Source organism: Drosophila bipectinata, chromosome 2R (genome assembly GCF_030179905.1).
Source record: "Drosophila bipectinata strain 14024-0381.07 chromosome 2R, DbipHiC1v2, whole genome shotgun sequence".
NCBI classification, from domain to species: Eukaryota; Metazoa; Arthropoda; class Insecta; order Diptera; family Drosophilidae; genus Drosophila; species Drosophila bipectinata.
This window is the reverse complement of record NC_091737.1, coordinates 8,609,739-8,635,967: the sequence shown is the minus strand read 5'-3', so window position 1 is coordinate 8,635,967 and position 26,229 is coordinate 8,609,739. Positions and strand designations below refer to the sequence as shown.

Sequence of the window (26,229 nt, the reverse complement as noted above, 5' to 3'; positions counted from 1 at the left end):
CATCGCAAACGTGATGTCTGGCAAGTGCTTGCACTGTAAGTGATATTATATTCTTCTCATAGCTTGACTTTTATTAAGATCAGGTTGTGGCAGGTTAACTAGTTATTACAAGCTCTTCCAAATAAACAATCATAATATATTATATTCAAGCACGTTTATTTCCAGGTAGATCGCTTCTATAGATTATGCAGATGCGTTTAATGGTAGAGCCAGATAGGGGGGTGTCGCACTGCCATGTCAGATCGGAGCAGTGTGACGTTTGGGAAATTCTGAGCCATATCGCTGTAAACAAGATTGCCGGCCCGCTAATTTGATAGAAACCCCGGGGGCTATAAATGGCGAGCAGGCATTACTGGGGTCTGTCAGTCGAAGCCGAGCTTTACAATCGATCATAATGAAATCTTTTCTATTAATTGCCATCTCAGCTTGCGGTTTGCTCTGCATTGGTGAGAATTTATTAAATAAATTTTAAAAACCTTAGATTATAAAATTACATTTATCAGCTGCCGATCCCCAACAAACATATGATGGCCGGAACGGACCTCACGTCTTCGGTTCACCTGGCAATCAGGTCTACATCAGGGGCCAGAACGAAGGCGCCTACTCGGTGCCCGGCGTGGGTGGTCAGTTCGAGAACTCGGCATCCAGGGGTGAGCATGTGTACACCGATGAACGAGGCAACACCTATGTGAACCGCAAGAAACCCGGTAAGAATCTTAAATCTTTTCAGAGGGTTTGGGTTTCAATAAAAAGTGAATCCCCCATTCCAGCCTCTCACACTATTAGCGGCCCTGGCTTGACGGCTCAAAACTTGGGTCCCGCTCGCCCGGATGGTCTCTATGGAGGACAGACAGCCGGCTCTCGCCCACCCCGTAGCCCTCAGTTCCACGTAGAGCGTCCCGATCGCACTGTGGATGTCGGCAATGGCGGATTCTCCATTCAGCGCAGTCGCCGCAGCCCCCAGCTCGTCGTCCAGCGTCCGGATCGTGGAGTCATCGTTGGCAACGGTGGCGTCTATATTCATCGCAGTCGCCGTAGCCCCCAGTTCCACGTGGAGCGTCCTGATCGCACTGTTGACTTCGGACCCGGAGGATTTGTGGTTCGACGCAGCCGCCGCGGTTCTCCCCGCGTCCAGGGTGAAAACTTTGTGGCTCGAGGGGATCAGGCCGGTGTGTGGAATGACCAGGTCTCTGTTTGGAAGCGCCCTGATGGTCGCACTGTTTCTTTGGACCAAAATGGAAATGCAATCGTCTCTGGACGACATGGCACTCAGCGTGTAAGTATTCCTAATCTTAAAAGAAATCGAATTCCGTTTGTAATTATCTTTTTTTCTACTTTATAGTACTCCTAAGCGAGGCGCAAAAATAACTTGTCTATATAATATATTGCTTTTGTAAATACTACGTTCATAGCTACTTAAATCACATAAATTCTATATGTAATAAATTCCATTAAAAAGAAACTAAAAGTATAGTTCCGGTTTCGATGGCACGCGAGCTTCAAACAAAGCACTCCCTACCAGAACAGTGAGTCAGATTCTTGAGCCTCAATCCCAGCAGGGCTCTATCGATTGGCAGCAAATCATAGACACTGTTAGTCATTTGGTAACTGTCCTGGTCGAGATCATAGGCCTCTTGGAAGTGCTAGAATGGAGAGAAGTTTATAAAGGCCTGGTTAGTCTTTAAGAAAAGTCTTTTACCTCGTTATCGTGAAACTCGCAATAAATGCGATTCAATTTGTAGCGAACTTCCCGGACACAAGCGTATGTATTGTTCCACGAATCCTGGCAATGGCATTCCGCATCGGGGGTGCACTCTGCCAAGCGATCTTTATTAGATCCAGGGCACTTGGCGTTGTAGGTATTGAGGTTACCCTCGCCCCAGTATTCGATAAGCATGGAGCGCTCCACCAGCGGCTTAGGGCTTTCCATGAGCATCTCGTGGAAGGAGTGGCCATCCATATAGGATGGAATAGAAACATTGGCCCAGGACAGAATGGTGGGAGCCAAGTCCACTAGACTGACGGCGCTATCAATGCGACTGTCGGGAGTGATTCCAGGTCCCCGAATTAGCAACGGTATGTGAATATCCGTTTCATAAGGCTGACGCTTATCGTATGGCTGTGCAAACTGCCCCACATGGTAGCCATTATCGGATGAGAAGATCACGTACGTGTTGTCCAAGACGCCGGTCTGGTTTAGAGTGTTCACCACCTCATCCACCAGTTCATCAACAGCCAAGAGCGTTTCCCAACGCTTGCGATAGTAGGTGTCGATGGTGTCGATGGTCTTGTTGTGCAGGGGCCGGGAGGATCGCACCAGCCAGTGTTTATCTGGAATTTAAGGTAGAATTAGTACAATCTTATGAAAATTCTTTCCCCATCCCTACCATCCACTGGCTTGTTAAAGCTGGGTGTTCGTAAAGCCTTAATCTTGTCGAACGTCCCGTTGTGACGCGGAGCTGGTGTAAAGGGAGCATGAGCCGCCGGTGGAGCAATCATAGCAAAGAACGGTCTCACATCCTCATCACTCTCGTCAGACTTATTCTCAGACTGTGTAGCGAGTTTTAGGAAATCAACGGCCAGATCGCGTAACAAATCGGTTAGGTAGATCTTATCGTAGTGAACATTGTACGTATTTTCGCGCAGTGTATAGTTGTAGTAGCGAGAGTTTCCCTGCAGGCCATAGAAATGGTCCCAGCCCCCGGGCGTCAGCGAGGCGGAATATTGATTCAAGTACTTTCCAGCGAAGAAGGTTGTATAGCCCTGGCGCTTAAGGTGTTTTGGCAGTGATCTCGGCTCCATTAAAGTACGCCAGCGCGAGCCATAGCAGCCTCCACTGACGGAATTGTTGTGAGTTCCGTGATTATGGGCGTACATTCCGGTAAGGAGGCTGGCCCGGGCTGGACAGCAAATGGGCGTGGGTGTGTAGGCATGATAGAAAGCTGCACCTTCTTTACCGATCTTTGTTATGGTTTTTACCATCGGATGCATCCCGTAGAGCTCCACATCCTGGTCGTCGGTGAGGATGAGCACAATATTAGGGAGCTTCTCGGACATCCCAACATGAAGCAAGCCCAGCAGACTTAGTGGGATTATGAAGAGTTGTAGGCCAATCTTAAAGGACAAATAGTTTAAATAAAGTCTCAGAAAAGTTAAATATAACTTACCATGGAGCCGTTTTAAATTATTTAATAAATTATCGTTAATCAATGAAGTAACACCGGCTTAGACCAGCAGTGTTGGAAACGCAGCGAAGAGGGATCTTGTAGTGTTGAAAGTTTAACGATATCAACATTAAAGTCAAGCTTAAAAGCATGGTTTACGCATGAGAATTACATTATTATGTTTAAAATTGGTAGGATGTGAGAAAATACTTAGCCACACCCCCCAAAACAAGACGCAGAAAATATAAAAGGAGCTAGTTTAGTAGAAGTGCTACTAAGGCTTAACTACTGTTTCGGCCACCACTGTAAATGTAAAGCTTGTCTCTGTAAAGTAAATGCTCACTCACCGTACTGTTAAGCGCCATGTTTAAAATGTTGGCGCCATAATTCGAAATATTTGTTATCCGAAAAGCTGTATCAAAGACACTAATATTAAAATATTATTAAATATTAAATATTAATATTTAATATTAATAAAAACAACCATTAAATATTAAATAACCATTAAATAAATATGAAATATTAAAACAACCATTTCATACGAGAAATATGATTTATTTTCTGTGAATATCAGTGGTTCCGTGACCGAAAAATACAGAATCTTTGACGACATCAATATGTTCTTGTTGTGTTTGATTAACAATATGTAATGCATATATGTAGGTACAAATGTTTACAGTTTACTTAGAGATAGATTTCCTTTTAAAAAACGAATGCAAGTCTCATTATCCGTATCACATAGCAGCGCCAAGGACAAGGATAAGATACAAATGACCAAATCAAATTTTAGCCTCTTTATAATATACTTTTTTTTTTGGTTTTTTCTATCATATTTTGTTAGCGATCTTACAAAATAAATAACAGCAAAGATAGAGAAATATATGCGTATTATTCAATGCTAGGTGAATTCTACAAAAATGTTATTTTGTTACTTGTTATCGAGTACTGAAACTTTAAGACACGTAAAGAATAAATGTAGTGCGAGTTGTTTGGCCTACCAGAATAGAGTGATTGCTGAGGTGCCTTTACTTTGTTCTGGCTAAAACTAGAATCACTTAAATCAGCCATGGCCATAAGTACCTTTGATATTTATAATTATAATTATATATATATAGTATGATGATGGTGTTCCGTTGAATTCGGGATTTCTATATACATTCGCGTCCTCGACAGGCGAGTTACAGATACCTGGTCCGACTAGTTGCCTTCGGGCTTTGGCAGATTCGTATCATAAGCACGTATGATAATGGACTGGGGCACAGCTCCACCCTCCTCCTGGGAAAATGCATAGCCATCTGAGGGGGGGGAGGGATAACAAGGACATGGATTAATATCATATACGATCACCGAACCATTCAGAGGTGTCTATGTGTGTATGGTGGAACTGTTGTTTGAGTGTGTCATGTGTGTTGTAGCTGTTGGCTGTCGTGTCAACGTATCCTTCTGAAGGAGCCCCGGACCTAAGCCTCAAGTCCTAGCACTAGACTCGTGGAACTTAGTGGTACTCACGCGATAGTTCTAGCTCCGTTTCGACTCTCGTGTTGGATCGACGGGTAAAGACATTACGTAGCAGCCGGGCCGTTTCCGTCAATCTGTTGGGTTAATTTTTGAGCGGGGCGGATATTTTGGTTTTAGTAAAGGATATCAAATTTCTTTTGCGGGACATTGTTATTTTCTAGGAGCTAGTTCTTTCCATTTTGAATTGTTAGCACTTTACACAGTTATACTATAGTTTACAATAATACACAAGATCAAGATCGAGATCCGAATTCTATCCGGGTTTGGGGGACGGATCAGTTCGGATCAGTTCGGGTCGGGTCGGGACGGGGCATATACATATATATACTTTGATGAAATATCAATTATTCAATAATTGGGATGAGCAACGAGGTGTGTACAGGTGTGTACCAAATTGAAGGGGCATGCAGAATACATACGAAATAAATGGAGTAGAGCCTACATACTTGAAAGTTGGCAAATAAAACGAATACGATGCGAGTCTCGATAATTATGTTAAATATATATAATAAATATTACAACGAATCCTTTTGACGCTACATACAGAATGGTAAAATAATAAGTCCGTAAAATAAAGTGTAGAGGTTATACAAGTTTTGGGGTTCCCCGATATAGCAGTATTCTCCCCCTGACAGTATCCTTCTGAAAGATTCTTTCCCGACAGTGACGTTGTGGTTGGTGACAAAGTGGGTGTGTATGGTGTGTATGGTGTGTATTGTGGTGTATGTTGTGGGTGTTTCAGCGTTTTTTCTACGATTTCTACTTACACCGAATTATAGATCCCAGGGCATACGCGGTACTGCGCACACAGAGAATTGAAACATTATACGCAGAAAACGTTCAGAGAAATTTCAAATAAACATTTTTCAGAATTTTGCTGTTGACTCTTTGACTTTTTATTAAATTAATATATTGATTAGATATTGTTTCAGGGTGTTGTGTGTTGGGTTGTGTGTGTGGGAGTGTGTGATCGGTTAAGTCGCTTTTGTTTGGGGTGTTCGATTAATACAGAATAAGTATACAGAAAATTAAAAAGTAAGTACAAGTGCAGAGAGCAGATCGGATCAGTCGGATCAGATCGAATCAAAGTAGCAGCCATTCAGTTAGTATTAAAATATTTCATTGGCCGAATAAAATAGCATGCGGGCTGTGGAGGACGGTGCGGGTTTACACAAATAGATACATATATTCAAAACAGATACATACGTATCGTCTGGAGGGGGCTGGGTAGGGATAGTACCATCACATTCCATAAACGTTAACGTTGGGATGATTATGCATAGTTCGGTTGGTTATTTTGCAGTTTGTGGTTATTTTAGTACAGAACTGAGCAGATTCGTGAGGGTGATATGACACACTCTGACTCTGGGTTCTCGTTAACTTTATCGCCTTTTTTTTGGGTACAACCTTGGCAAGTCTCTTATTTAAAAGTCTAAACAATATTATACATCCAGCCATAGAAAAAGAGATATAGCTAAGAACATATAGGTACATACGACAATAGTTATTTGTGGGAATGATGTCATGTACACATGGCACTCACAAAAAAGCCATTCCCTGATTATTGGCCTATCCTATACAATATACATGTGTGTCTATATATATATACATATATCTGGCTAACTACTCCTTAGACACTATCACAGTTGGCAAAATAGTTTTGATTAGCACATACTAACTACCTAGATACAGGGCTCCGCAGGGCTACTCCATGAGTAAGATTTATGATTCGGTTTCCACGATATGAATTCTTAGGAGGTACTCTGGGGATGCGGATCGGGAAATAGTCCCGAGTCGGAATGCAGGTTACAATACTTTACAATGCATACACACTCATCACACTTATCAGATACGACATTACACTATAAAAATAATAATTCCATTGGATTTGCCTTCTCCGGGTGGCTCACATGTGCAGTGTGCCGGTGAAGGGCGAGCCGGGAGCGCTCCTGGTGTCCTTGATGGCTGATGGATTGTGACCACCCCGCCACGGCTGCCGCTGCCTGCTTCGCTGCGCATTATCGCTGTCCGATTCCATCTCCAGGTTAACCACCCGCAGGGTAGTCTCCTCGTCCCCGGGCTGCGGAGCGGATACCCTCACATTTCGATCGGCGGAGGGTCGTTCTTTTGGGCGCCGAAGCTTCCGGTAGGTCAGCAGGACTTGCCTGGACGGTACTAGCCTGCCGAGGTTTTGTCCGAGGTTCGAGTCTCTAGGGTGGCGTCGTCGCATGGGTGCAGGGATTTTGAATGGGTTTTTGGAATGGATCATTTGAATGGTTGGTGGATGGTTGGTGGCGAGGTAACACATCGTCGTGGGGGAAGTGATGCGGGATAAATAGGAAGACAGAGAGATTACATTTTAGGGATACACATTCATTAGATACTCGTGTTTAGATTGTGGATGTGGAGGGCTAGTCCATTGATTCTGATTCATGTTGCTTCAGCCTGGACTGAAGTCTGGAAATTGTGTTTGTTTCTTTAAATGCGCTGACAAAAGCGTAAGGCGAATTGACCTCAACTTCAAATCTTATCCAATTGTAGTTCCAATTTAAAATTTTAATTGCATTCAAAATTGCTCAACAATGTCTACAAGATGCGTAACAAACTAGAGTAATACATAAACGGTAGTCTATAGTTAAATAGAAACAAGTATTTTACATATTCTATGTGTGTGTGCTGTCTCCGATTTCTAAAGGTCACAATTATCACTCGTCAGACGCAAATACCGCAACAACTTAACTTAGTTAACCTCTAATTCTATGTACATTTATTCTCTAAAGACTATACTTATTTCTTGTATATTTAAAAGTAGTTTCAAACCAGTTTGGAGTGTTCATCCTGGGTGCGTTGTCTTCTATTCGTAAGTTATGTTTTTTGTAGGATTCGAGCAATTTTTTGTAGAGTGGCCAATAGAACCAATGGAGCAATATGTATACTTTGGTTTCACAAAATACAGCATTATAAGCACTACTACGAACATCAAAAGTTGAACAAACACAATTCGAGGAGGACGTGGCAGTGCGGCGATTACGGAATGAACTTCATGGCAGTTGAGTTTGGTTTAGTTGAACGCATAAATGACCCAAAACTAATTAACTAATTAACTGAACTACTCGTAGTATCAAAAATAAAGTGCAACGTCTACAAAAAGCAGGATACTGTGTGTGGGTGTGGTGTGTGCAGGCACTTATGTTCAATCAGCCTTCGATTCGGCGTTGATAGGAATGATTACTGGGTAGGATATATCAACGTCTTAGGGGTCTAGTTAATATATAGATAGGTAGATATAGATTCAGCAAATGCGCAACAATTCAAATTGAAAATATATAGTTTCGATTTTCGTTTTTGGACAAACAAAAACTAAATACATATATGGAGGTATGTATGGAGGCCTCCTCGCCGGAGGAGGTAAGCGTGACAACGAGGTCTGGAGCAACGCTGCTTCGATACTTACGAAGATCGCGGCTCGGCCATCACTTCGGAGATGTCGCTGCGTCGGATCTCCGTTTCCCGAACAGCCTCTGTCAGGGTCTTGAACACGGTGTTGTGTATCCTTTTTGGTAATTAGATATAATTATTTAGCTAATCATTCAGGATAATGCCAATTACTCACAGTTTGCATATCACATCCACCAGCAGAGTGGTAATGGGCACCAGAAGGAGGCCGAAATAAAAGACTGGTGTCGACAGCAGCTGAATATCCATCCCCCGGAAGTTGCTAGCCAGGTTGAATGTGGGCCACACGTGGCTGTAGACCAGCAGGAAAGCAAACCACATCACTATGGAGCCCCAAATGGCCAAGTGCGTTAGCCATGTCCACGAATTGGTAATAAGTCCAGCCTTCAGGCAAACTGTTACTATAACGTACTGAAAAGTACAGGAAATATATGAAATATAGATCTAATCTTTAAAGTATTCTCAAATCTAACCGTGTAGACCAGATTCCCCATCAGCAAGTAGTCGCTAGTCTTTCCATCCCTCCAGATAACTTCTCCCGTATAGGCCGCCAGTGGCAGCCAGAAGAGGAACACCGAATGCAGCAGAGCATTGAAGATCCAGATCCAGAAAACCTTCACATTGAACAGCTTCGCATTCTGGGAGGTCTTGTAGAGCAGCGGATACCGCAGCATCGTCTCCGCCGTGCAGAACTTCTCGAACAGGCCCATGGCGAAGGGCGGCATGGCCGTGAAGAGCACATTGTACAGGCCAATGGTCCAGCGCTCGAAGAGGATCTGGCCCGACCAGCCGGAGTAGACGGCGAACCAGAGCTCTATGACATACAGACACACGTTCTTGTAGAAGCTGTACAGGATCAGCTTGGAAATCCGGGCATAGTTCCAGGCTCCGTGCACCAACAGCAGGCGTTGCAGATACCGGAACTGGGCAATCGAGTAATCCGAGGCACATGCCGCCTGGAGGCCCTCAACGCCGGAAATGCCAATGCCCACACTGGCCTTCTGGATCATGGCCACATCATTCGCTCCATCCCCAATAGCCAGGGTCACCGCTTTAGTGCTCATGGTCACCATCTCAACCACCTCGGCCTTCTGCATGGGCGAAACCCGACAGCAGATGACCACGCGGCACAACAGGCAGAGGTCCTGGAAATCATTGCGCAGATCGCAGCTCAGGGCGTACTTCAAGGTGGTGCCATCGATCACCAAAGCCACGTTGGCGTCCTTGGCCGAGGAGCTCTTGTAGTCGCCGTAGTACCGTTGGATGCCTTCCCGGGTGGCCTAAAAGGAAACAATAATGAATATTCAATATACACTCCAAAGATTTCCACTTACGTCCAGGCTCTCCTCGTTAAGGATGATTATACCCATGGATTGCGATATCAGACGACAGGAGTAGCCAATGTTGATGGCAGTTTCCTGCTTGTCTCCCGTCAGCACCCAGATAAAGATGCCGGCATCCAGCAGAGAAGCAATGGTTTCCGGCACGCCATCCTGCAGCCGATCCTCAATGGCGGTGGCTCCCAGGAGACGCAGATTATTCTCAATCAGATTGGCCGCATCCTCTAGCTTGCTTTCTCGGTTCTGAAGGGCTGTAGAGGCCTTGTGGAAAGTCTGACGCCACTCCTCGTACACATCCGGTCGGATGTCGGTCACCGCCAGGCAGAGAGTCCTCAGGCCTTCGGATGCAAACTCCTCAAGGTGCCGGAGCGTCTGTTCCCTGTAAGCTTGACCCTGGGGCGCTAGGCGTTCGTAGATCACCGTATCTGCTCCCTTGCAGAAGAGCTTGATCTTGTTGTCCGGGGTTCGGACAATCAAGGACATACGCTTCCGCGTCGAGGTGAATTCCAGGACATTCAGCACCTCATAACGCTTGCGCTCGCCCAGGGCATTGATCTCCACGTACTCCGGGGTGCGGGTGTCGAAGATATAGCCAAACTTCTGGGCGCCCTCGACCAGGGCCCGTTCATCCGGACTGGCAGCATGGTAGATGATGGAGCCATTGTCCTTCCGCTCGGGTATGACCGTATGGCACACGGAAAGCAGTACCAGGAACTCCTCAATCACGGCGGAAGTCGGGTGGCGACTCAGAATATTCTGCACCGCCAGCGACTCCTCTGCCGTGCGTTCCGGCACGTAGCTGTTGCCCGCAATGGAGCACTTCTTGAACTCCATGACGTTCTGGGTTAGGGTGCCCGTTTTGTCCGAGAATATGTACTTGACCATGCCCAGTTCCTCGTTGAGATTGGAGGTCCTGGCCATCGCCGGCGTGTTGGACTCCTTGTGATACATTTCGATATCGTAGTTGATGAAGATCGCCTGAAGGAAGCGGACCAGCTCGAGGGTCACCTGCAGCGAGATGGGTATCAGGTTGTTGTACAGGATGAAGAAGGTCAGCAGGTTGTAGCCCAGGCTCATGCTCTTAAAGTCCGTCAAGCCCAGGTACCAATCGGTCTCCGAGTGCTCCCGCGTCCAGAAGAGATTACACAGACCGCTGGTGATGCACAGCGAGATGAGGATCATGAAGAGCATCAGGATCTGGGTATTGGTCAGCTTGTCCACGGTGGAGCGCTTCAGTGGTGCCGAGGTAGAGTTTTTCATCAGCTTGGTCTCCTGGCCGGAGTAGACCACAACCCCGAACACCCAGGCCGTGTTACGCAGCATAGCGCCACGCTGGAGCACCTGATCATTGCCCAAGGCAACGACCCTGGAAACCAAGAGAGAGATTAGTGTTTCTTCCAAGGAAATAAGGGGAATAACTCACGGCTTTCCTGTTTCCTTGAGCACTCCATTGAACTCGTACAAATGGCGATTGGGTAGCTCGCACTCCACCTTGCCCTCCAGACGCAGCAGGTCCTTGGTCTCCAGCAAGCCAGCGGTGGCCGGACAACCCTGCCGGATCTTCAGGTTCGTCTCACCATCCAGATTGGCCGTCTCTATGAAGCACATGGCTTGCGGTTCACTATTAATTATATATGTAGTATACCCATTCGAATTGGAATCAATTGGTTGGCAATTACCTGGAGGAGAGCAGTATCAGATCGGCGGGAAAGAATGTGTTGATGGTGACTTTTATGATGTCGCCCACAGTGAGCTCCGACCATCGCACTGTGACCCAGGAGCCACTGTCCAGCCGTTCAATGGTCCGATGGTTGATTTCGTTATCCGCTCGATGGCGTTTCTGGAAAGGATCTCAATGTTTACTCCACACTGATGGCACTATTATGAAAATCCTACAATATCCTCGATTATCTCCTTGATGGCGCTCACCGACAGGATGAACATCAATGGCACCAGGGTGGTGTAGCGTCCCGTGGGCGATACATCCGGAATTTGTTGCAACATGGCAATTAGCAGGAAAAAGCAGTTGGAATACCGCCGGAACTGCTCGAACAGGAACGCGGGCAGAAAGCTAATGAAACTGTAAGCCGAGAGGATCAAAGCCGGGTTAAGTGTTATCTTATCGGTGGGAAAGTAATTGGTAATGGGGGTTAAAGGCGTTAGGTTACCTATATTTGGCCGTCGTTATGCGATTATTGCAGTACTTAGTGGACTGCGGGGCATTTAGGTTTATGACACGTCTCTGTCCATCGTCCGGGTCGTAGCCGGCCGAGGAGGTAAAGTCCTCATCATCTGGAATGATAATTAAAGGGATTACAATTAGATAGACTAATGGGGGAGATAAGAGCGATACATGATGGATAGCCCGGTAATGAGTCCACAAATCCCTCAAATAAAAACAATGAGTTCCACGAAAGGATGTTTTATTTTAATGAAAGCTAAACCCCCCCTAAAAATCACATATTTAATGGGGTATTCTCCACGGCAGGGAAGGTTGGTGTCCAGCGCCATTCCCAGAGCGTTAAATAGAAATTGCAGGCTATGGGATTCCCCAGGGCATACTTCCGGGCGAACTCGGCGCAGTTAAAGTTGGCCCGACCCTCGGGCCCTGGGCTGGGAATGTCCTGGTCGTAGAAATCCAGCTCGAGGTACTGTTGGTAGGCCAGAAACACGATCCGATGAACGGGGTCCCCCTCCGCGCCCTGCCGATTGTTGTACGGCACCAGGGTTTGCCCCGGGACCACATCGCATCCCCGGATGTTGCCCACCATCCAGACAACGTAATCCTTCTTCGAGGGCATGTCCAGATCCACCACGATCAGGGTATAGTACTTCTCCGGATCGGAGGGGTAGCGTATGATGGGCTCCTTGATCACCTCAGGGAGGTCTAGTGTCGCGCCGGATTTGATCACGATGTTGCAGGGATACAAGACAACGATGACCTCCCGTGGCCTGCATTTCAAGAGCCGGGGGATGATGTGGTGCTTCTTGAGCTGGTCATTCAGGCTGTTAACGGGGTCAATGGGCTTGCACTGGACAATCATTGTTTTGGGAAGGGGGGCTTTGGAATTTTGGATACAACTTTTGATAAACCTGCTGGGGTTTCGAGAGAACTTACGACTCCAACGAATGCGCATCGACTTGTAAACGTTGCGGAAGTCCATGGTGCCCCGACGGAGTAGTGCCACAATCCGGTGCCGCAAGTGACCCAACCGATCTCCCGCTGCTGTCCCCTCCTCTTCCGCTTCCTCCGCCTCCTCCAATCCGCCGGCTTCCTCCTCCCCGGGTCCGGGTAGTTCGTCGGATCCAGAGTCGCAGTCGCCCACGGGCACAAAGGCAATGCACTCGCCTGGTGATTCGTTCTGATTCCGCTTGGGGAAACCCAGGATGGACGGCACTTCGTATCAGAGGGGTGGAGAGAGGCAGCCACAAGTGGGCGTGACAGCTGGTATAAGAGTGTGTCCTGCGGAGGACGCCTGCGCTACCGTTTTCAATCAGTGCGTATAAGAAAACATATATTTTCCATCCCGTTCTTGGGGGCTCTGTGGCACGCACATTAGCATATGTATACACACGACGATTAATGGGTTTTCTTTTCCACCAAGTTGTCCTATCTGCTACATGCTACACGGGTGTATCCTTTGTTATCCTGATAACTGTCGAGGGAGACATTGTTTCCGGGTCTATCACCTGGCAACGTGTTCAATACTAATCCGATATCGATTTGTCGCAACTTCCTTGGCTGCGTTTCCAGCACGTGACTGATTTATTGCACTTCCTTCCCAAGAACCTATTGGCGTCTATTGGCAGTGGATTTCTATGACCAACTGCTGCCAAAGATCCTTGAGCACTGGCACAAAAGGATAAAATGAAATAAAACAACAATTGAGACAGCTGGCGAACCAGTTTTTATTGCGAACTTTGGCCACAACGTGCGCTCTCCTGAGCTCCGATACTACGACTGAAATAAATTCCTACGCGCCCCGAGGAGCTCGCAAAGGACATGGCAGGGGCACAACAAGGGGTGGGTTAGCTGGGCAATGGGTGTAGGGGGGGGGGAAGGTGCAAATCGCTTGGCGCCCAGGTTGGGAACCCCTTGAGCTTAGCCCACATCCCACCAAAGCTGCGTGGTGGTGCATTCCAAGAGGAGCTTTTATCACCAAACCGAAAGCCATGCGTATCCACGGGAGGGGGTGGTTGCCCCAAAGGGGGGGCCCGCCATATAAATGCAGGAACAAAAGCGAAAGCGAAGGCAGCGAGCAAAACAAAGACTGACAAACGGGAGAGAGAGAGAGTAAACAAAGAGGAGGAGGACGCCTGCGCAGTGGAACCAAAAGCTTCCAAGTGCCACAACAATGGAATATACTCCACTATTTAGATACCCGTACTTTTAATATTAAAAATAAAAAATAAATATAAACAAAGCACCTCTTTTGTGTTTGCTCCTTCTGATTCCGGTCTTGCTAAGCAGATAGCTGAGCGAGATCCTACTTTCCCTGGTGGTGGAGGACAGTCGGCGGTGCTGAATGCTGGCATCCGTCTCGGTGACTCCCGGTGGCTGCTCCGTGGGACTCGCCTGCGCCTCGGAATCCGAGGCAGGCGGCTCCTGAGTTCCCCGGTCCACGCGCTGTGGTCTGTTGTCCTCACCGCCGGCCAAGCCTCCCTCGGCCCGCGAAGGTCCTGTGGTGGCTGTCCGGCGCATGACTTCGCTCCTCACTCGCCGGATGCGGTCGCCCATCCACGACTGGAGATTCGACCACAGTCGCCGCACATCATTGCTGGTTTCGTTGGCATTCCGATGATTCGCAGGACGGTGGGGTGGCTGTTGAGCCTGTGGCTGGCTGTGGCCATTGTGCCCGTTCTGGGCGTTCTGGGCATTCTGGGCATGGTTGTGGCCGCCCAAGTATCTGCCAGCCGGTGGCGGTGCATTGTTCTTCCCGGGGTCTGCCATGTTAACATGGCTCCGCGGCTCACCTAATTGCACTCACGTCGTTCCAGATCTTATCTAGGGTTTTCGACACGATTCTTAATTAATTCTTAATTTAAAGACCGCAATAAAGTTTTCGCGAATTGCACTTGGGATTTGGCGTTGTACTGACATTTGGTACATTTTGCAGTTTTTTGATTAGTTTTTCGTTTGACTTTCAAATGCCTGCTTAGTTGGCCGAGAGTTCTAGTTCATACACTTGTTATTCATAAATTATGAACTATGAATAATAAATTCAAAATTTCGAAAGACTTGCACAGCACAACTTTAACAACCAAAAGGTTATATTTAATTACGTTTCATTTAAGCTAATCTCTAAAAACAAAAACATTTGCCCTCTAAAGTTGTAAAAATCTTTTCAAAAAGCTGCCCTGATTGAGCGTCCAAACAGCTCATAAAAATATTCTGTACACTCCACTTTGGATTAATTAGGGCTTGACAACAGACCGGGGGCATCCTGGGGGACCAGCCACTCGTGCCGGCGAGTAAACACGCCAGGTCTGCCTGGTCATAAAGGAATTAAAATGCCATATTATTAGGACCGGGGAGGTGAAGAAGGCAGGCGAGCAACGACCTCGGACGTCGGAAATCCGGAAGCTAATGAAGCTTCTTTTTTGGGGGGCTGTCCGCGCTAAACTAGTGATAAAGACTGAAATATTCAATATGCGTGCTCTGGGCATATGGGGTTACGTGCTTCCCGGTCATAAATACAGGTATGTAGGCACATCCAATGGTCACCCGAAGGAACAAGAACAGAATATAAACATCAACAAAATTATGGCAACCGCAGAGTCATTAGAACCGGTCGTTGGGGGATCTGACAGCCAAAGGATTTTCCGGTTACTGTTCCGGTGGGGGGACTGGGGGGGACTGGGGGGGACTACGAATTCAATTTGAAATTCCTGAATGGCAAGTGCAAGGGAGAGTGAGAGTGAGTCGCTGAAGTTTATCGATTGCTCCAGTTTTTTTTTTTTCTTGAAAAGCAAATGCCTTGCAGTCTGCGAACATATGTACCGGAGGTACTATGTGGTATGCTAGCCACCAACCGACAATCAAATCCTGATGGCCTTGGCCACCGGCGAGCACACAAACACACGCACCCCTGCAATTACACCTGGGCAGGGCTAGAAAATCGAAAAAATTATATACTATAGTATAGGATATGTCGGGTTATCAGGGTTAACCGATTGCCGGCCGAGTGGAAAATTAGTCTTTAATATTTATAGGCAACGGCTCTACCCATAATTGCATCAATATTGGCCGCAGTCCCAGTATCTGGGAATGCAAGAAGTAACCTGGAACAGTATTACCCCATTATGGAGTCTGACGCAAATAGGCGTTCGCGAGTTTCTGTAAATATCTTGCGAAACAAATGGGGGTCTGGGCCTAAAAGTGTACATATGTATGTATATTCTGCGACGCTATAAAAATTTATTCCGCCGGACACGACGGCTTCTAAAAATACCAGCATAGGAATAAGTATTTTGGATACATTCCAACCAAATTTACTTATCTGTGGATTTCATATAAATCCAAATGAATTTCGTTGAAATTCGTATTCTAATGAGAAGTCTAGTTTTCGAAATAAAATATGCACCAAAAACTTTAAAAACTAAAACAGTTTTTAACACTAAGGTGATTATTTCTTGTCGAGTCACTCGATACTGAGAGATACAATGCATTGTATCTGTGCTCGTAGTTACTCTTGTTATCTGTGAGATATCGTGGGCATTAGCAAAGGTAAACAGATACAGATACTTGTGGTAGCGTAAGATCCACCAGAGTGTGCTTGACTGTGTCACCGATTTGGGGGGCGGGCCGAGCCACTCACTAGTCACATCCGCAAGACGACAGCTCAACAAAGACGTCCTCAGACAATTGAGAATCGAATCGATAGAAATTATTGGCAATCGACCAATGGTGGGTCGGACCGGTCGGACACCCTCCCAGATGTCATCGTTTACTTAGCCAAGGCGCTATCCATGGAACACCTCCTCCAAGCACCAACACAGGGAGTCTATAAAGTAATTCTAGGCTTGATTACCTACCTAGTGGTGTGTTCTTATGTAAGTGCCAAGGGGGGAGGCATGGGAATAGCAATAAATGCGAAATCGAGTAGAATTTCCACCTACATGGAAGGCCCAGGGCGGCATGACGAAACTGTCAAGTCACTTTTCTTAATTTATGACTATTTTTAGACAAGTTAGTATACATCTCGTCCTTCGCCTGTCAATTAATTAGTTTTCGTTTGGCAAATGAAAGAAAAAGTGACGAAAATTAATAAAAGCTTGAAACAACTTTCTACAGCAGTTTTTGGCAGTTGGGTCAGTTGGTAGTTGGCAAGCATAGTGATCAGATCAGCTGGGAATTTAGATATTAACTATACATACACGTCGTATAGTATATTACGACTTTCTCACAGCGATGACGAATGTTTACCTTCGGGCCTGTAGAGTCTGTATCGCTGGGGACGTGCAACACACCGCAGCAGTGGCATAATGCACTAAACGGATCTCACTAACCGATCCGATCTGCAGCCCCCGCGATTTCTCTGATTTCTGTGAGCCGAATGCAATTTAACAGCGAATTGTTTCACACATGCTATCCCGAATGCGGCTAATGCCCGATAATATTGTACTATTGTACTATATAAAAGGGAAAAGAGCCGCGAAAATTAAAAAATCACAATAATAAGAGAGCGGAACCGATGACGAAAAGGTGATTTTTGTGAGGAAAACCGGTCTAAACAGCATTTACATTGCAAATTGCAATTGTAAACTTACAAAGGCGAGGGAAAATAACGACCTGACACATCGGAGATACGATATATAGGGGAAGACGGATCTTTTCTCAACCGAAAGAGACTCTCTCTTGTGAATCGACTTTCCATAAAAGGGGGACACTAAGGCGGCCTTTTAGGTTTCATTTTTTACCCTAAAAAGTATAGGTAACTTCTATTGTATATTCCCTACCCTGACACTCTTGTTGGTTAGTTTTTCTCACTGTGTATGTTCCAATTGTATAAATGATTGTACAGCTGCTGGTCTTCATTGAGCTCAAGCATATAGCATAGCATATGAAACTCAAACGATCAATTGACGCGGCACCACTTATATTTTGGTGGTGTGGTTGCGGTGGTTGTCCATGCAGCAAATGTTCCATCTAAGCAGTACAGCATTGGGCCCCCAAATAATTACATTTGACCTTTGGGGAAGTCGATTCCCCAGTTGTGGGTATCAGATAGATTTAGGGGGATTTACGGATGACTACCCGTCACTGAGATCACCCGAATTTTCGAGTTTGTTTCTCTGACTAAGTATTCAAAAATCCAGCAGTATTTACTTTTGTCAGGTAACGATTCGCGTTAACAGAACACGTCGACCTCGTTAACCGGTCCGAAACGCCGCCCGCTCGCACGTCTTTTTGCTCCACGATTCGAGAAGCGAATGAGAAAGCTAGCAAGCTAGCCAGCTAGCCCATCTAGCAAGCAACAGAGCGCACTGCCATCAGTATTTGCGAGGCGCGTCCAGGCAGTGGTGGGAAGGAGGCGGTACATTTTGATTTTTATATCAACGTGGCGTTGCCGGACCGCGCACGGCTGCCCCAAAGAAATCAATTCTGCCATGGAGTAACTAGTCACCATGCTCAGATGTAACCCTATGTCACTAGCTAATGGTATTCCTCGATTTACATGCACGCCACATGCTAAACTTAGTCGCTACAACTAGCAATTAGTTATCAAACATCTCAGTCTGTCACACAAGTGACACTATCAGGCTGACAAATGAAGGGTATGACAGGACTTGACTAGCCCAAACAGGACAATTAAAAAAATTTAATTAAAAACAAAAATTTTAAGTTGGCCCATGAGGGGATCGAACCCGCGACCTTCGCGTTATTAGCACGACGCTCTAACCAACTGAGCTAATGGGCCATGTTGACAGTAGGTGTCCAAGGAGCAACCAGAATCTAGGCATGTGTTTGGACATTTTTATTTTAGTATGAAGTCAATTTTATAAAATTTACCAAAAATAATTTAATTTTAATAAAATGAAAAAAATAAATAAATAAAACAAAATTAAAAGAAAACTAAAATAGAACAAAAAAATTTTGTCAGAAGTGGGATTCGAACCCACGCCCTCAGAGAGGACCAGAACGCTCATACACTTTCGTTCAGAAAGCAAGATTCTACATCTTGAGTCTGGCGCCTTAGACCGCTCGGCCATCCTGACATATGCTAGTTGCTCGTCCGAATCGCTAGTTGTGTGCGCGCAACAGAATGTATAACAGTCAGAGAACGGTAAAACAGTGTTATACCACATAGAACTGTAATGTTATTAATAACATAGAACTGTAATAACATTAGTACTGTTATCTAACAGCTTTGTTCTAGTTCGAATTTTGCCCGCTAGCTTCACATGGCCCATTAGCTCAGCTGGTTAGAGCGTCGTGCTAATAACGCGAAGGTCGCGGGTTCGATCCCCTCATGGGCCAGTAACTTTCTTTTTCCCCCATCGAATTTCTTTTTTTTATCTGCACTTTGAAAATTAAAAAAGTGTCCATTTATTTAATGGCAGCATATCGCGAAAACTTTCTCAAACCGACACAGACAAACTACTGCCAATAAAGGTTCCACTCAATTATGGGCCTGGTTAGCTGGCTGCTAATGTTATCTCACGCCGTGCACGTCGGGATACCAAGTACTGCTGAGATGATGTCACAAGGATGATCTAACGTGCTCCATTTCTTCCAAGCCAGCCCAGCAAAATGTCAATTTATTTTGCAATCAAGGATGATTGAATTACCCATCCCCCTCCCCCCGAAACTCAAACTGCGCGTGTGGGGTATCTTAATTTGCTGTGGCCATCAAGCTAAACGGTTTATAGGGCGATCTTATCAGCGCACCGAGTGGAAAATGGCGTTTAGACAATAGAAACTTGCAATTTATTGGTCTCTTTATTTTCCCCGATTTCTCCTCCCATTACTTAAGGGTGCAATTTCGGGCGGATGGATCTCAAGTGTCAGGATGGCCGAGCGGTCTAAGGCGCCAGACTCAAGATGTAGAATCTTGCTTTCTGAACGAAAGTGTATGAGCGTTCTGGTCCTCTCTGAGGGCGTGGGTTCGAATCCCACTTCTGACAATAGTTTTTTGAAAACTTTTTTCCAAAAACAACAATTTAGAACAGTGATCGGCACCCCAATACATTGATATGATTTTACCGCATTAGTGTTAGTAACGAATAGCAGAAAGTAGGCTGTGTGCATGACGTTTCACACATGTATACTGTGTGTGTGTGGCAGAGCTCGGGCAGAGAAATTTCCTATGCCCCCGAGATAGGGCCGTGCCGACCTCTGATTTAGAAACAAAGAAACATTATTTTTCAGAAACAAAGTTGCCTTAAATTTTCAAGGCATTACTAAAATCTGTGTATTTTTCATTCAAAGCTGAATTATCATCCAACATAAATCAACTTTGAGCTCCGCTGAATATATGTATATTTTTTAAATTATATTTTTCTACTAATTTGAAAGATGTCTGAATCATCTTTAGAAACCAATCTAACCAAGTCCATTTTGACTCTAAAAGAGCAGAACCCGAATTCTTCAGATGAAGACGGGGACGAGTCGGTGAAGCCCAAGAAGCACGTCACCTTCAACCGAGTGGTGCAGTACTATGCCTATTCGGACAAAATGACCTGCTGGAGAAGGTGTCTTCTGGCCGAAAACGATATGGTTAGTGGACGATAGTTAATTTCGTGAATTTTCTGATATTTCAAGGCACTCTTTCAGCACAAATGCCAAATCCAGGACGAAGAGGACACCGAGACCTAGCCACGTTTATGACTCGCTCTCCATTTATAAAATGGGCCAGCCGGCGGAAGTTGTAAACCGAACGTGACACTTTTAACCTAATTGGGACCAAATAAAACTAGCGTCCTTGTGGACGCTGGACTGGGGACTGTCATTCGAGCTTAATGCACTTCCTATGTGCTGGGCGGAGAGGAAACTGAGTCAGCGGACCAGTGGGTTATTCATGATTTGTATTAATAAGTATATATACTCTGTGTGTTCTGCATTAAATTGTCATTGGTCTGTTACGTGTATTTCGCCCTTGGATGCAATGAGGGGCAAAAGCCCAACGTAAGTGGGCTGGCAGTTTACAACGCCTTTTGTTTGCTGGGGCGGAAGGAGTAATCTGCATTTGAAATATTTACAATTGGGTAATTTCCAGCCAGGCGGAGAAGAAATGGCTTCGAGGATTATGGCCCTGGTGGGACGTCAAAACAACTCGTTCCCGATAAGGCTAAGCTCCGCAACTGACCTATGCCACGAAATTTGGAATGTAACTACCACATTCAGCCACATTCCGGCCCGCACCTGAAGACAATTGTCGAACAATCAGCCACAGATACGGATAGTAATATACGACCCTGTCATTTGATTCTGGTTATCCGCACGGGCCTCAAGTTAATCGCAAGCCGGAATGGTATAAAAGGCCCTGGATGACCGGCAGTTGCCCATCGAGAGACTAAAACCAAGACACCACACTAAAATGTACCTCCTCCAGATAGTTGCTCTTCTGGGCTTCCTGGCCCTTGGATATGGCGCTGCGATACCCACCGGCTTGGAGCCCCAATCACCCCTGGATGGCCGGATTGTAGGGGGAGTAGCGGCCTCAATTGAGAACCATCCGTGGATGGTTTCAGTTCAGACCTCGGGATCTCACCACTGTGGAGGCAGCATCATCAGCAACACCATCGTGGTGACCGCGGCCCACTGCCTCGAGTCTCCGATCACAGCCTCCGTGCTCCGGATTAGAGCTGGCTCTAACCGACGTTCCTACGGAGGAGTTCTCGTCCAGGTGGCGGCCTTTAAGGCCCATGAGGGCTACAAGACGGCCTCCAAGGTCAACGATATTGCAGTGCTGCGTCTGCAGTCGAGCCTAACCTTCGGCTCCACCATCAAGGCCATCGCCCTGGCCACCGTCAGCCCCGCCAATGGAGCAGCGGCCACAGTTACGGGCTGGGGAAAGATCGCCTACAATAGCTACACCTCCACCTCGACGCTGAACTACATCGACACCCGGATAGTGTCACGCTCGCAGTGCGGCAGCTCCTCCTACAGCTACGGATCGAGGATCCGGGAGAGCATGATCTGCGCGGCGATAGCCAACAAGGACTCCTGCAATGGCGACTCTGGCGGGCCACTGGTATCTGGTGGCCAGCTGGTGGGAGTCGTCTCCTGGGGAGTGGAATGTGCCGCGGCCAAGTACCCCGGCGTCTACGCCGATGTGGCGGAGCTGCGGACATGGATCCTGCAAGCCCAAAAGACTGTCTAGAATCTAGGCAAAAGTCAAGTGAATATTTTCATTAAAATTAAACTCAGTCGTAGCTGCAGTTCGTTTTATTCCGTTTCCGCTCATTTGACTGCTCAACAGCAGCGACTTTTGAGTTCCCAATGCCACACATGCGGCAGCAGGACGTGCCCTTCCTGTGGGCCGTGCTACCCAAGAACATGCAATCTGGGTCACTCCACTGGGGGTTAGGAGGCCGGTTGGGTGGAGGAACCCCTCTGCTAAGCCAGCAAGCAACGTTTGCATACTCAGTATACTCGGTACTCGGTGACATATCTGAAAAGGGCTTACTTCTCAGATATTGTATTTAATTTGTTGAGGGGTTGTACTCGCTTTAAAGGTCAATCTTGGTTTTGTTTTGAATTCATTAATAAGGCTATGATTCAGCAGTGATTCAACAGCAGTTATTACAAGTATTTTGATACAAAAATTATAAATATTTACGATATGAAAATAGCTCTGCAAAATCTTAACAAAAAGATGAGAACGAAACACAACTTGGTGGCCAAACTTTCCCCAAAACTTGAAACTTTATTCTCCGTCATGTCTCAGCCCTCCTCTGTAAGGTAATTATTATATTTTGGCACAACTTCCAGCCAAACCAAGCAAACTTCTTGTCACTTTTGTATAAAAATCAAAGAGAGTGTTCTTAAAAGTTCAGATAGAGCAGGTACCTGATATTCAAAGACGATAAACTAAAGAGAACTAAAACAAATACATATTTTTTATAAGAAAGTCCCTAGAATGTCAACAGAGCACATTTCAACAGAACATCCCCTGCTGGCACTGGCTCCACCAATGTCCAGACTTCCTGGCGCCTGGTATATTGATTTAAAACGGATGTGGCGACACTGGCACAGATGCTAGCAAAATCTACAGATGGTTGGACTAGCCTAGGGGAAGCAGAGACCATCCCACTCACCTTCGTACTCGGTGCGCTTCCTTCGCAGGAATGAGGCGGTCATCCGCAGTCCGCGGTTGGCCAGAACGGAAACGCGACTCCTGCCACTCTGCCGCGACAGGATGGAGCCCTTGGAGTCCTTGCGGTAGCCGGAGCGGCGTCGCGAGGAGAGAGTCCCAGCCGCCGATGTGGACACCGAGGCAGGTGCTGGCTGAAGGCCCGAGACGGGGGTCACCGGCGTGTTCGGGGTGTCGGAGTCGATGAAGCCCAGGTTGCTGTTGGCACTGTTCAGGTGGATGCTGGAGTGATCGGCGCGTCCGCAGAGGGTAACGCTTCCGCCGCTGTGGACGCTGTGGGACACGGAGGCCGCCAGCTGCTCGTCGAGCCCGTCGGAGACCCGGGGTGTGAGGTGTTCCAGCGACTCAAAGTCGCGGTTAATGGCTGGCGGCATCGAGTGCCGGAACCAGGAGTCCTGGCGCTGCTGGGCCACGCGCTGCTGACGCCGCCGCTGGCTGGCCGTGGAGCCCAACAAGTTGCGTACCCGGCCATCGGCATCGTCCACGGATCCGTTGTCCGGGCTGCGCAGCTCCAGGCTCTGGCGCTGATAGTTCCCCGACATCTTAGCTAAGGCACTGCTTGGTCAGGATTCAATGAGGTCTGCAGGCACTCGAAAGGCACATGTGGGCTGCTAACCGCTTTTCTGGTAATCTCGAACCGCCGCGGTTATGTAAGGCGCTTAACCTCTGACTTGGTGGGGGGTTTCATGGCCTCCGTTTCCGTCTATCCGTCTATCCGGCTATCCGTCTCTCTGTCGGGTGGCTATTTCCGTTTCCGAAATTCACATTCCCAATGGGTTAAGGGGGCCTTGACTCTGACAGGTGTTGAGAACCGGAACAACTGACGAACCAGACGCCGCCATTAGTCAAGCGATTTTAAAGGACTGTTTTGGGCTGCGGAACATCAAAAATTCATTGCATTTTCTGACATTCAGGGGCACAGGCTAATGGAGTTTGTTTGTCACGCATATGCAGCTGAGCAGCACGAATGAATCCTCAAATCTGGTGATACCAAGTAGTATCAAGTGCCCGAAACTCCCGACGCCCTCGCCTCGAATCTGTGCCAGTTTAAATAATTAAGGGCTTTGTTTAAAGCGGAAACCTTCGAATTATCGAACTGGCACGGCTTCAAGTGGCCAGCTGCAGTGCTTAAACGAGACTTTACACCTCTTCAATTACGTTTACGCGGGAAATTGCGAAAACAAACACGCAGAAATGAAAAATAAGAGCCGTAGGATGGACGACTAGTCCGGGCTAGTCCTTGCCGCCTTTAGAAACGATTTCCCACGGCACTGGCGAGGGCCATCCAAGTGCCACCGCATCCGAGAAACACGTCCAAACCGAACCGAAGCAAAAAGCCAACTGCGAATCCTATACAGTTATAAAAGGACAACTCGCAGCTCCAGCTCCTCCCTGCTCAGTTCTGCCCTGTCCCGTCCCGTTCGCCTTTTTGGTTCGTTTACGAGCCGAAGAGCCTTTCGCTTAAAGGGCAGGGGCAACGGAAAGGGGCCAGGGACCGGGGACCGTGAAAAGTTTTCAAAAATCGTATATATGTCGTCGAGGAATACACGCGCATATGTAGGCCATCCACTAAATAAACTGTCAGATAAATTGGCCCTCTATGAGAATGGGATTGCTTTAACATTTCGTCCTCCTCGTCAAATCCAAAACATGGTAAAGTATGCAACACAGCTAGGGGATGGCCCCTGAGGTAACGTAAAAAGCTTTTGGACGACCGAAACAAACACGGCCCATTAGCTCAGCTGGTTAGAGCGTCGTGCTAATAACGCGAAGGTCGCGGGTTCGATCCCCTCATGGGCCAGTAACAAACTTTTTTATTATATTTCCTATTTTTTTTAGCTGCTACTGTTTTAGTATCCAGGTGTAATAATTCCTATCTTATCTTTTTATTGAGACTGTCTAAGATTTAAGAATGCGTTTATCAATAATTGGAAGGCAGGTGTACATATATTCTTAGAAGGCCCTTTCAGAACTTGAACAAAAGTGGTTCACTGAAAGCCTAAAATATTAAAGATTAGTACATGACTAAGTCTAAGACTAACCGCTTAGTAATAACATTAACCGTCTTGTTTAAAAGTAAGAACTTAGAGGGCTTGCATGGGCTTGGAAAGAATACTCACAGGTGTTGAGGAGACCGGATCCGGCGGCGTAGTCGCTGCGTCTGTAGGACAGACGAAGGCGTGATAGGGAGGGCATCGCTTCCAGGTGCGCAACTGGTGAACTAACATCCGAGACGGCGTTCGCAAAGAAACACTAAAGAAAACGCCAAGAAAGCGCGATTTGTTTGGCTTCTATTTTCACGCACTCGGTCTACTCAGTTCCCGGAATATGGATAAACATTTATGTCAGCAAACATAAATGCAACGCCCATATATTCCAACACTATAAATGCACTAGAACTATATACACATATGTGTGTATATATTCTGAATGTGTTGAATCTATTTAAGAGCACAATGAATAATGGCCACCAACTGATAAGCAAGTAAACAATGCGACAACTTTTGCGATAAGAAACTATTCAAATCCCACCGTCTAGCCCGCTTCGAGCTTAGGCTTTTTGTGAACCCTTCTTATCATTCAACAGCAAACCAGACTCAGATTTTTTTTATTTACTTAACTAAAGCTTTGTTTTTAGCGACTATGCGGCACGGTTGCCATTTTTTTAATAAGTTAAAAAGAGTCCGGTACCACTGCAAAAATCAGCTGTTTGCAACTAAAAGCCGTTACACTTGGGGTTGCCACTTGGTTACACTGCACTGATAAATAATGGGGTTTGTAAGTTCCTTCTATAATTTTTAGCAGTAAATTAAATTGAAACATATTTTTAAGAATACATTTTTTGGTTTGAAGTATCACATTGATTTACCGAGTTTTTCGATATAATTCCCTGCCAGAAAACCCAAAATGTGAAGGGGAAGCATGTTTTCCCAAACACAGCCTGTCAGGCATGCTCCTGTTTTCACTTGCGGTTTTCGTTTTCGTTTTGAAAACGAAAAAATTGGTGCTCCCGTTTTCACTTTCACAAGATTTTTCCGAATTCCAAAACGAAAAAATTTGTAAAAAGTCAACGAAAAAGTAGTTGACTTATTGGTTTATTGTCGTTCTTTTAAGATCTCCAGACGATCAATTGGGCTTGTAATTATTTTTAAAACGAGTAATTTCTGACCCCACCTCAAATTTGGATATCAAATTTTGCCGTCGGCAACAACAATTATCGTTTTGGTGAACGACCGATAAGTCCGACACCATAAGTTATCGCCTAAGCTGCCATACTTTTGATAGAATAAAAAAGCAAGTTAAAAATACTTGTATAATCAAATGGATGGCGATAAACTTGTTGAAATTGGGTAAAATTTGTTTTTTAAAAATTAATTAATTTAATTTAATTAGTTATGTGCTAAAAGTGTATAAAAATAATTGTTGAAAACA

At 46.1% G+C, this 26,229-nt stretch overlaps 6 protein-coding genes and 5 non-coding genes across 22 annotated transcripts in view; 6 read left to right on the top strand and 5 right to left on the bottom strand.

The window, feature by feature from the left end:
- Positions 1 to 287: 287 nt before the first annotated feature.
- The window catches only part of LOC108121264 (baramicin A1), a 49,189-nt gene continuing 23,247 nt past the window's right edge, over positions 288 to 26,229 (top strand). The window contains exons 1-4 of one of the 2 annotated variants that reach the window (XM_070278915.1): positions 288 to 446; positions 504 to 707; positions 771 to 1,276; positions 1,343 to 1,360. In XM_070278915.1, coding sequence (XP_070135016.1) covers positions 395 to 446; positions 504 to 707; positions 771 to 1,276; positions 1,343 to 1,351 — 771 coding nt within the window. In that variant the 5' untranslated portion in view covers positions 288 to 394 and the 3' untranslated portion in view covers positions 1,352 to 1,360. Of the gene's footprint in view, positions 447 to 503; positions 708 to 770; positions 1,277 to 1,342; positions 1,461 to 26,229 lie in introns of those variants that run through there. The other variant, XM_070278914.1, reaches the window with a different exon arrangement.
- LOC108121262 (N-acetylglucosamine-6-sulfatase) lies at positions 1,308 to 3,260 on the bottom strand. Its single transcript, XM_017235263.3, has 4 exons — positions 3,168 to 3,260; positions 2,388 to 3,114; positions 1,700 to 2,331; positions 1,308 to 1,643 (listed from the first exon to the last, which is right to left on the bottom strand). The coding sequence occupies exons 1-4, from the start codon at positions 3,168 to 3,170 to the stop codon at positions 1,500 to 1,502; spliced, it is 1,506 nt and encodes a 501-aa protein (XP_017090752.2). The 5' UTR covers positions 3,171 to 3,260; the 3' UTR covers positions 1,308 to 1,499.
- ATP8A (ATPase phospholipid transporting 8A1) lies at positions 3,699 to 25,448 on the bottom strand. 11 transcript variants are annotated; one of them, XM_017235258.3, is made up of 11 exons: positions 22,742 to 23,498; positions 11,647 to 11,770; positions 11,375 to 11,558; positions 11,158 to 11,318; positions 10,902 to 11,099; positions 9,473 to 10,844; positions 8,612 to 9,418; positions 8,296 to 8,549; positions 8,137 to 8,235; positions 5,450 to 5,481; positions 3,699 to 4,459 (listed from the first exon to the last, which is right to left on the bottom strand). In XM_017235258.3, exons 1-11 carry the CDS (start codon positions 23,337 to 23,339, stop codon positions 4,362 to 4,364), a joined length of 3,927 nt encoding a protein of 1,308 aa, XP_017090747.2. In that variant the 5' UTR covers positions 23,340 to 23,498; the 3' UTR covers positions 3,699 to 4,361. The 11 variants fall into 11 exon arrangements, with proteins under 11 accessions (XP_017090747.2, XP_017090746.2, XP_070135012.1 ...); XM_017235257.3 differs by lacking the exon at positions 5,450 to 5,481 and adding an exon at positions 4,674 to 4,756 and having other exon boundaries at positions 22,742 to 23,497; XM_070278911.1 differs by lacking the exons at positions 5,450 to 5,481; positions 22,742 to 23,498 and adding exons at positions 4,674 to 4,756; positions 12,597 to 12,850.
- On the bottom strand, positions 11,885 to 12,588 carry LOC108121265 (protein D2). The gene has a single exon (XM_017235266.3). The coding sequence runs from the start codon at positions 12,520 to 12,522 to the stop codon at positions 11,935 to 11,937; it is 588 nt and encodes a 195-aa protein (XP_017090755.2). The 5' UTR covers positions 12,523 to 12,588; the 3' UTR covers positions 11,885 to 11,934.
- On the bottom strand, positions 18,326 to 18,399 carry TRNAI-AAU (transfer RNA isoleucine (anticodon AAU)). Its single transcript has one exon. It is a non-coding gene; the product is annotated as a tRNA-Ile (tRNA).
- On the bottom strand, positions 18,577 to 18,697 carry TRNAL-CAA (transfer RNA leucine (anticodon CAA)). The gene is made up of 2 exons: positions 18,660 to 18,697; positions 18,577 to 18,621 (listed from the first exon to the last, which is right to left on the bottom strand). It is a non-coding gene; the product is annotated as a tRNA-Leu (tRNA).
- On the top strand, positions 18,886 to 18,959 carry TRNAI-AAU (transfer RNA isoleucine (anticodon AAU)). Its single transcript has one exon. It is a non-coding gene; the product is annotated as a tRNA-Ile (tRNA).
- On the top strand, positions 19,486 to 19,606 carry TRNAL-CAA (transfer RNA leucine (anticodon CAA)). Its single transcript has 2 exons — positions 19,486 to 19,523; positions 19,562 to 19,606. It is a non-coding gene; the product is annotated as a tRNA-Leu (tRNA).
- LOC108121266 (uncharacterized) lies at positions 19,871 to 20,563 on the top strand. Its single transcript, XM_017235267.3, has 2 exons — positions 19,871 to 20,198; positions 20,256 to 20,563. Exons 1-2 carry the CDS (start codon positions 19,998 to 20,000, stop codon positions 20,295 to 20,297), a joined length of 243 nt encoding a protein of 80 aa, XP_017090756.2. The 5' UTR covers positions 19,871 to 19,997; the 3' UTR covers positions 20,298 to 20,563.
- Positions 20,974 to 21,856, top strand: Ser8. Its single transcript, XM_043210775.2, has one exon. The coding sequence runs from the start codon at positions 21,019 to 21,021 to the stop codon at positions 21,802 to 21,804; it is 786 nt and encodes a 261-aa protein (XP_043066710.1). The 5' UTR covers positions 20,974 to 21,018; the 3' UTR covers positions 21,805 to 21,856.
- On the top strand, positions 24,525 to 24,598 carry TRNAI-AAU (transfer RNA isoleucine (anticodon AAU)). The gene has a single exon. It is a non-coding gene; the product is annotated as a tRNA-Ile (tRNA).

What these genes read in the sequence shown, in the direction of transcription:
- LOC108121262 (XM_017235263.3), bottom strand. An exon ending in CTTTAACAAGCCAGTGGATG is followed by an intron (nt 2,332 to 2,387) that starts GTAGGGATGGGG and finishes CTTAAATTCCAG; the next exon opens with ATAAACACTGGCTGGTGCGA. An exon ending in GCGAGTTTCACGATAACGAG is followed by an intron (nt 1,644 to 1,699) that starts GTAAAAGACTTT and finishes TCTCCATTCTAG; the next exon opens with CACTTCCAAGAGGCCTATGA.
- LOC108121265 (XM_017235266.3), bottom strand. Translation starts at nt 12,522, where the DNA reads ATGATTGTCCAGTGCAAGCCCATTGACCCCGTTAACAGCCTGAATGAC.
- LOC108121266 (XM_017235267.3), top strand. Translation starts at nt 19,998, where the DNA reads ATGTCTGAATCATCTTTAGAAACCAATCTAACCAAGTCCATTTTGACT. An exon ending in TTCTGGCCGAAAACGATATG is followed by an intron (nt 20,199 to 20,255) that starts GTTAGTGGACGA and finishes GCACTCTTTCAG; the next exon opens with CACAAATGCCAAATCCAGGA.
- Ser8 (XM_043210775.2), top strand. Translation starts at nt 21,019, where the DNA reads ATGTACCTCCTCCAGATAGTTGCTCTTCTGGGCTTCCTGGCCCTTGGA.
- ATP8A (XM_017235251.3), bottom strand. Translation starts at nt 23,339, where the DNA reads ATGTCGGGGAACTATCAGCGCCAGAGCCTGGAGCTGCGCAGCCCGGAC. An exon ending in CTCAAGGAAACAGGAAAGCC is followed by an intron (nt 10,845 to 10,901) that starts GTGAGTTATTCC and finishes CTTGGTTTCCAG; the next exon opens with GGTCGTTGCCTTGGGCAATG. An exon ending in GTGGATGTGATATGCAAACT is followed by an intron (nt 8,236 to 8,295) that starts GTGAGTAATTGG and finishes ATTACCAAAAAG; the next exon opens with GATACACAACACCGTGTTCA.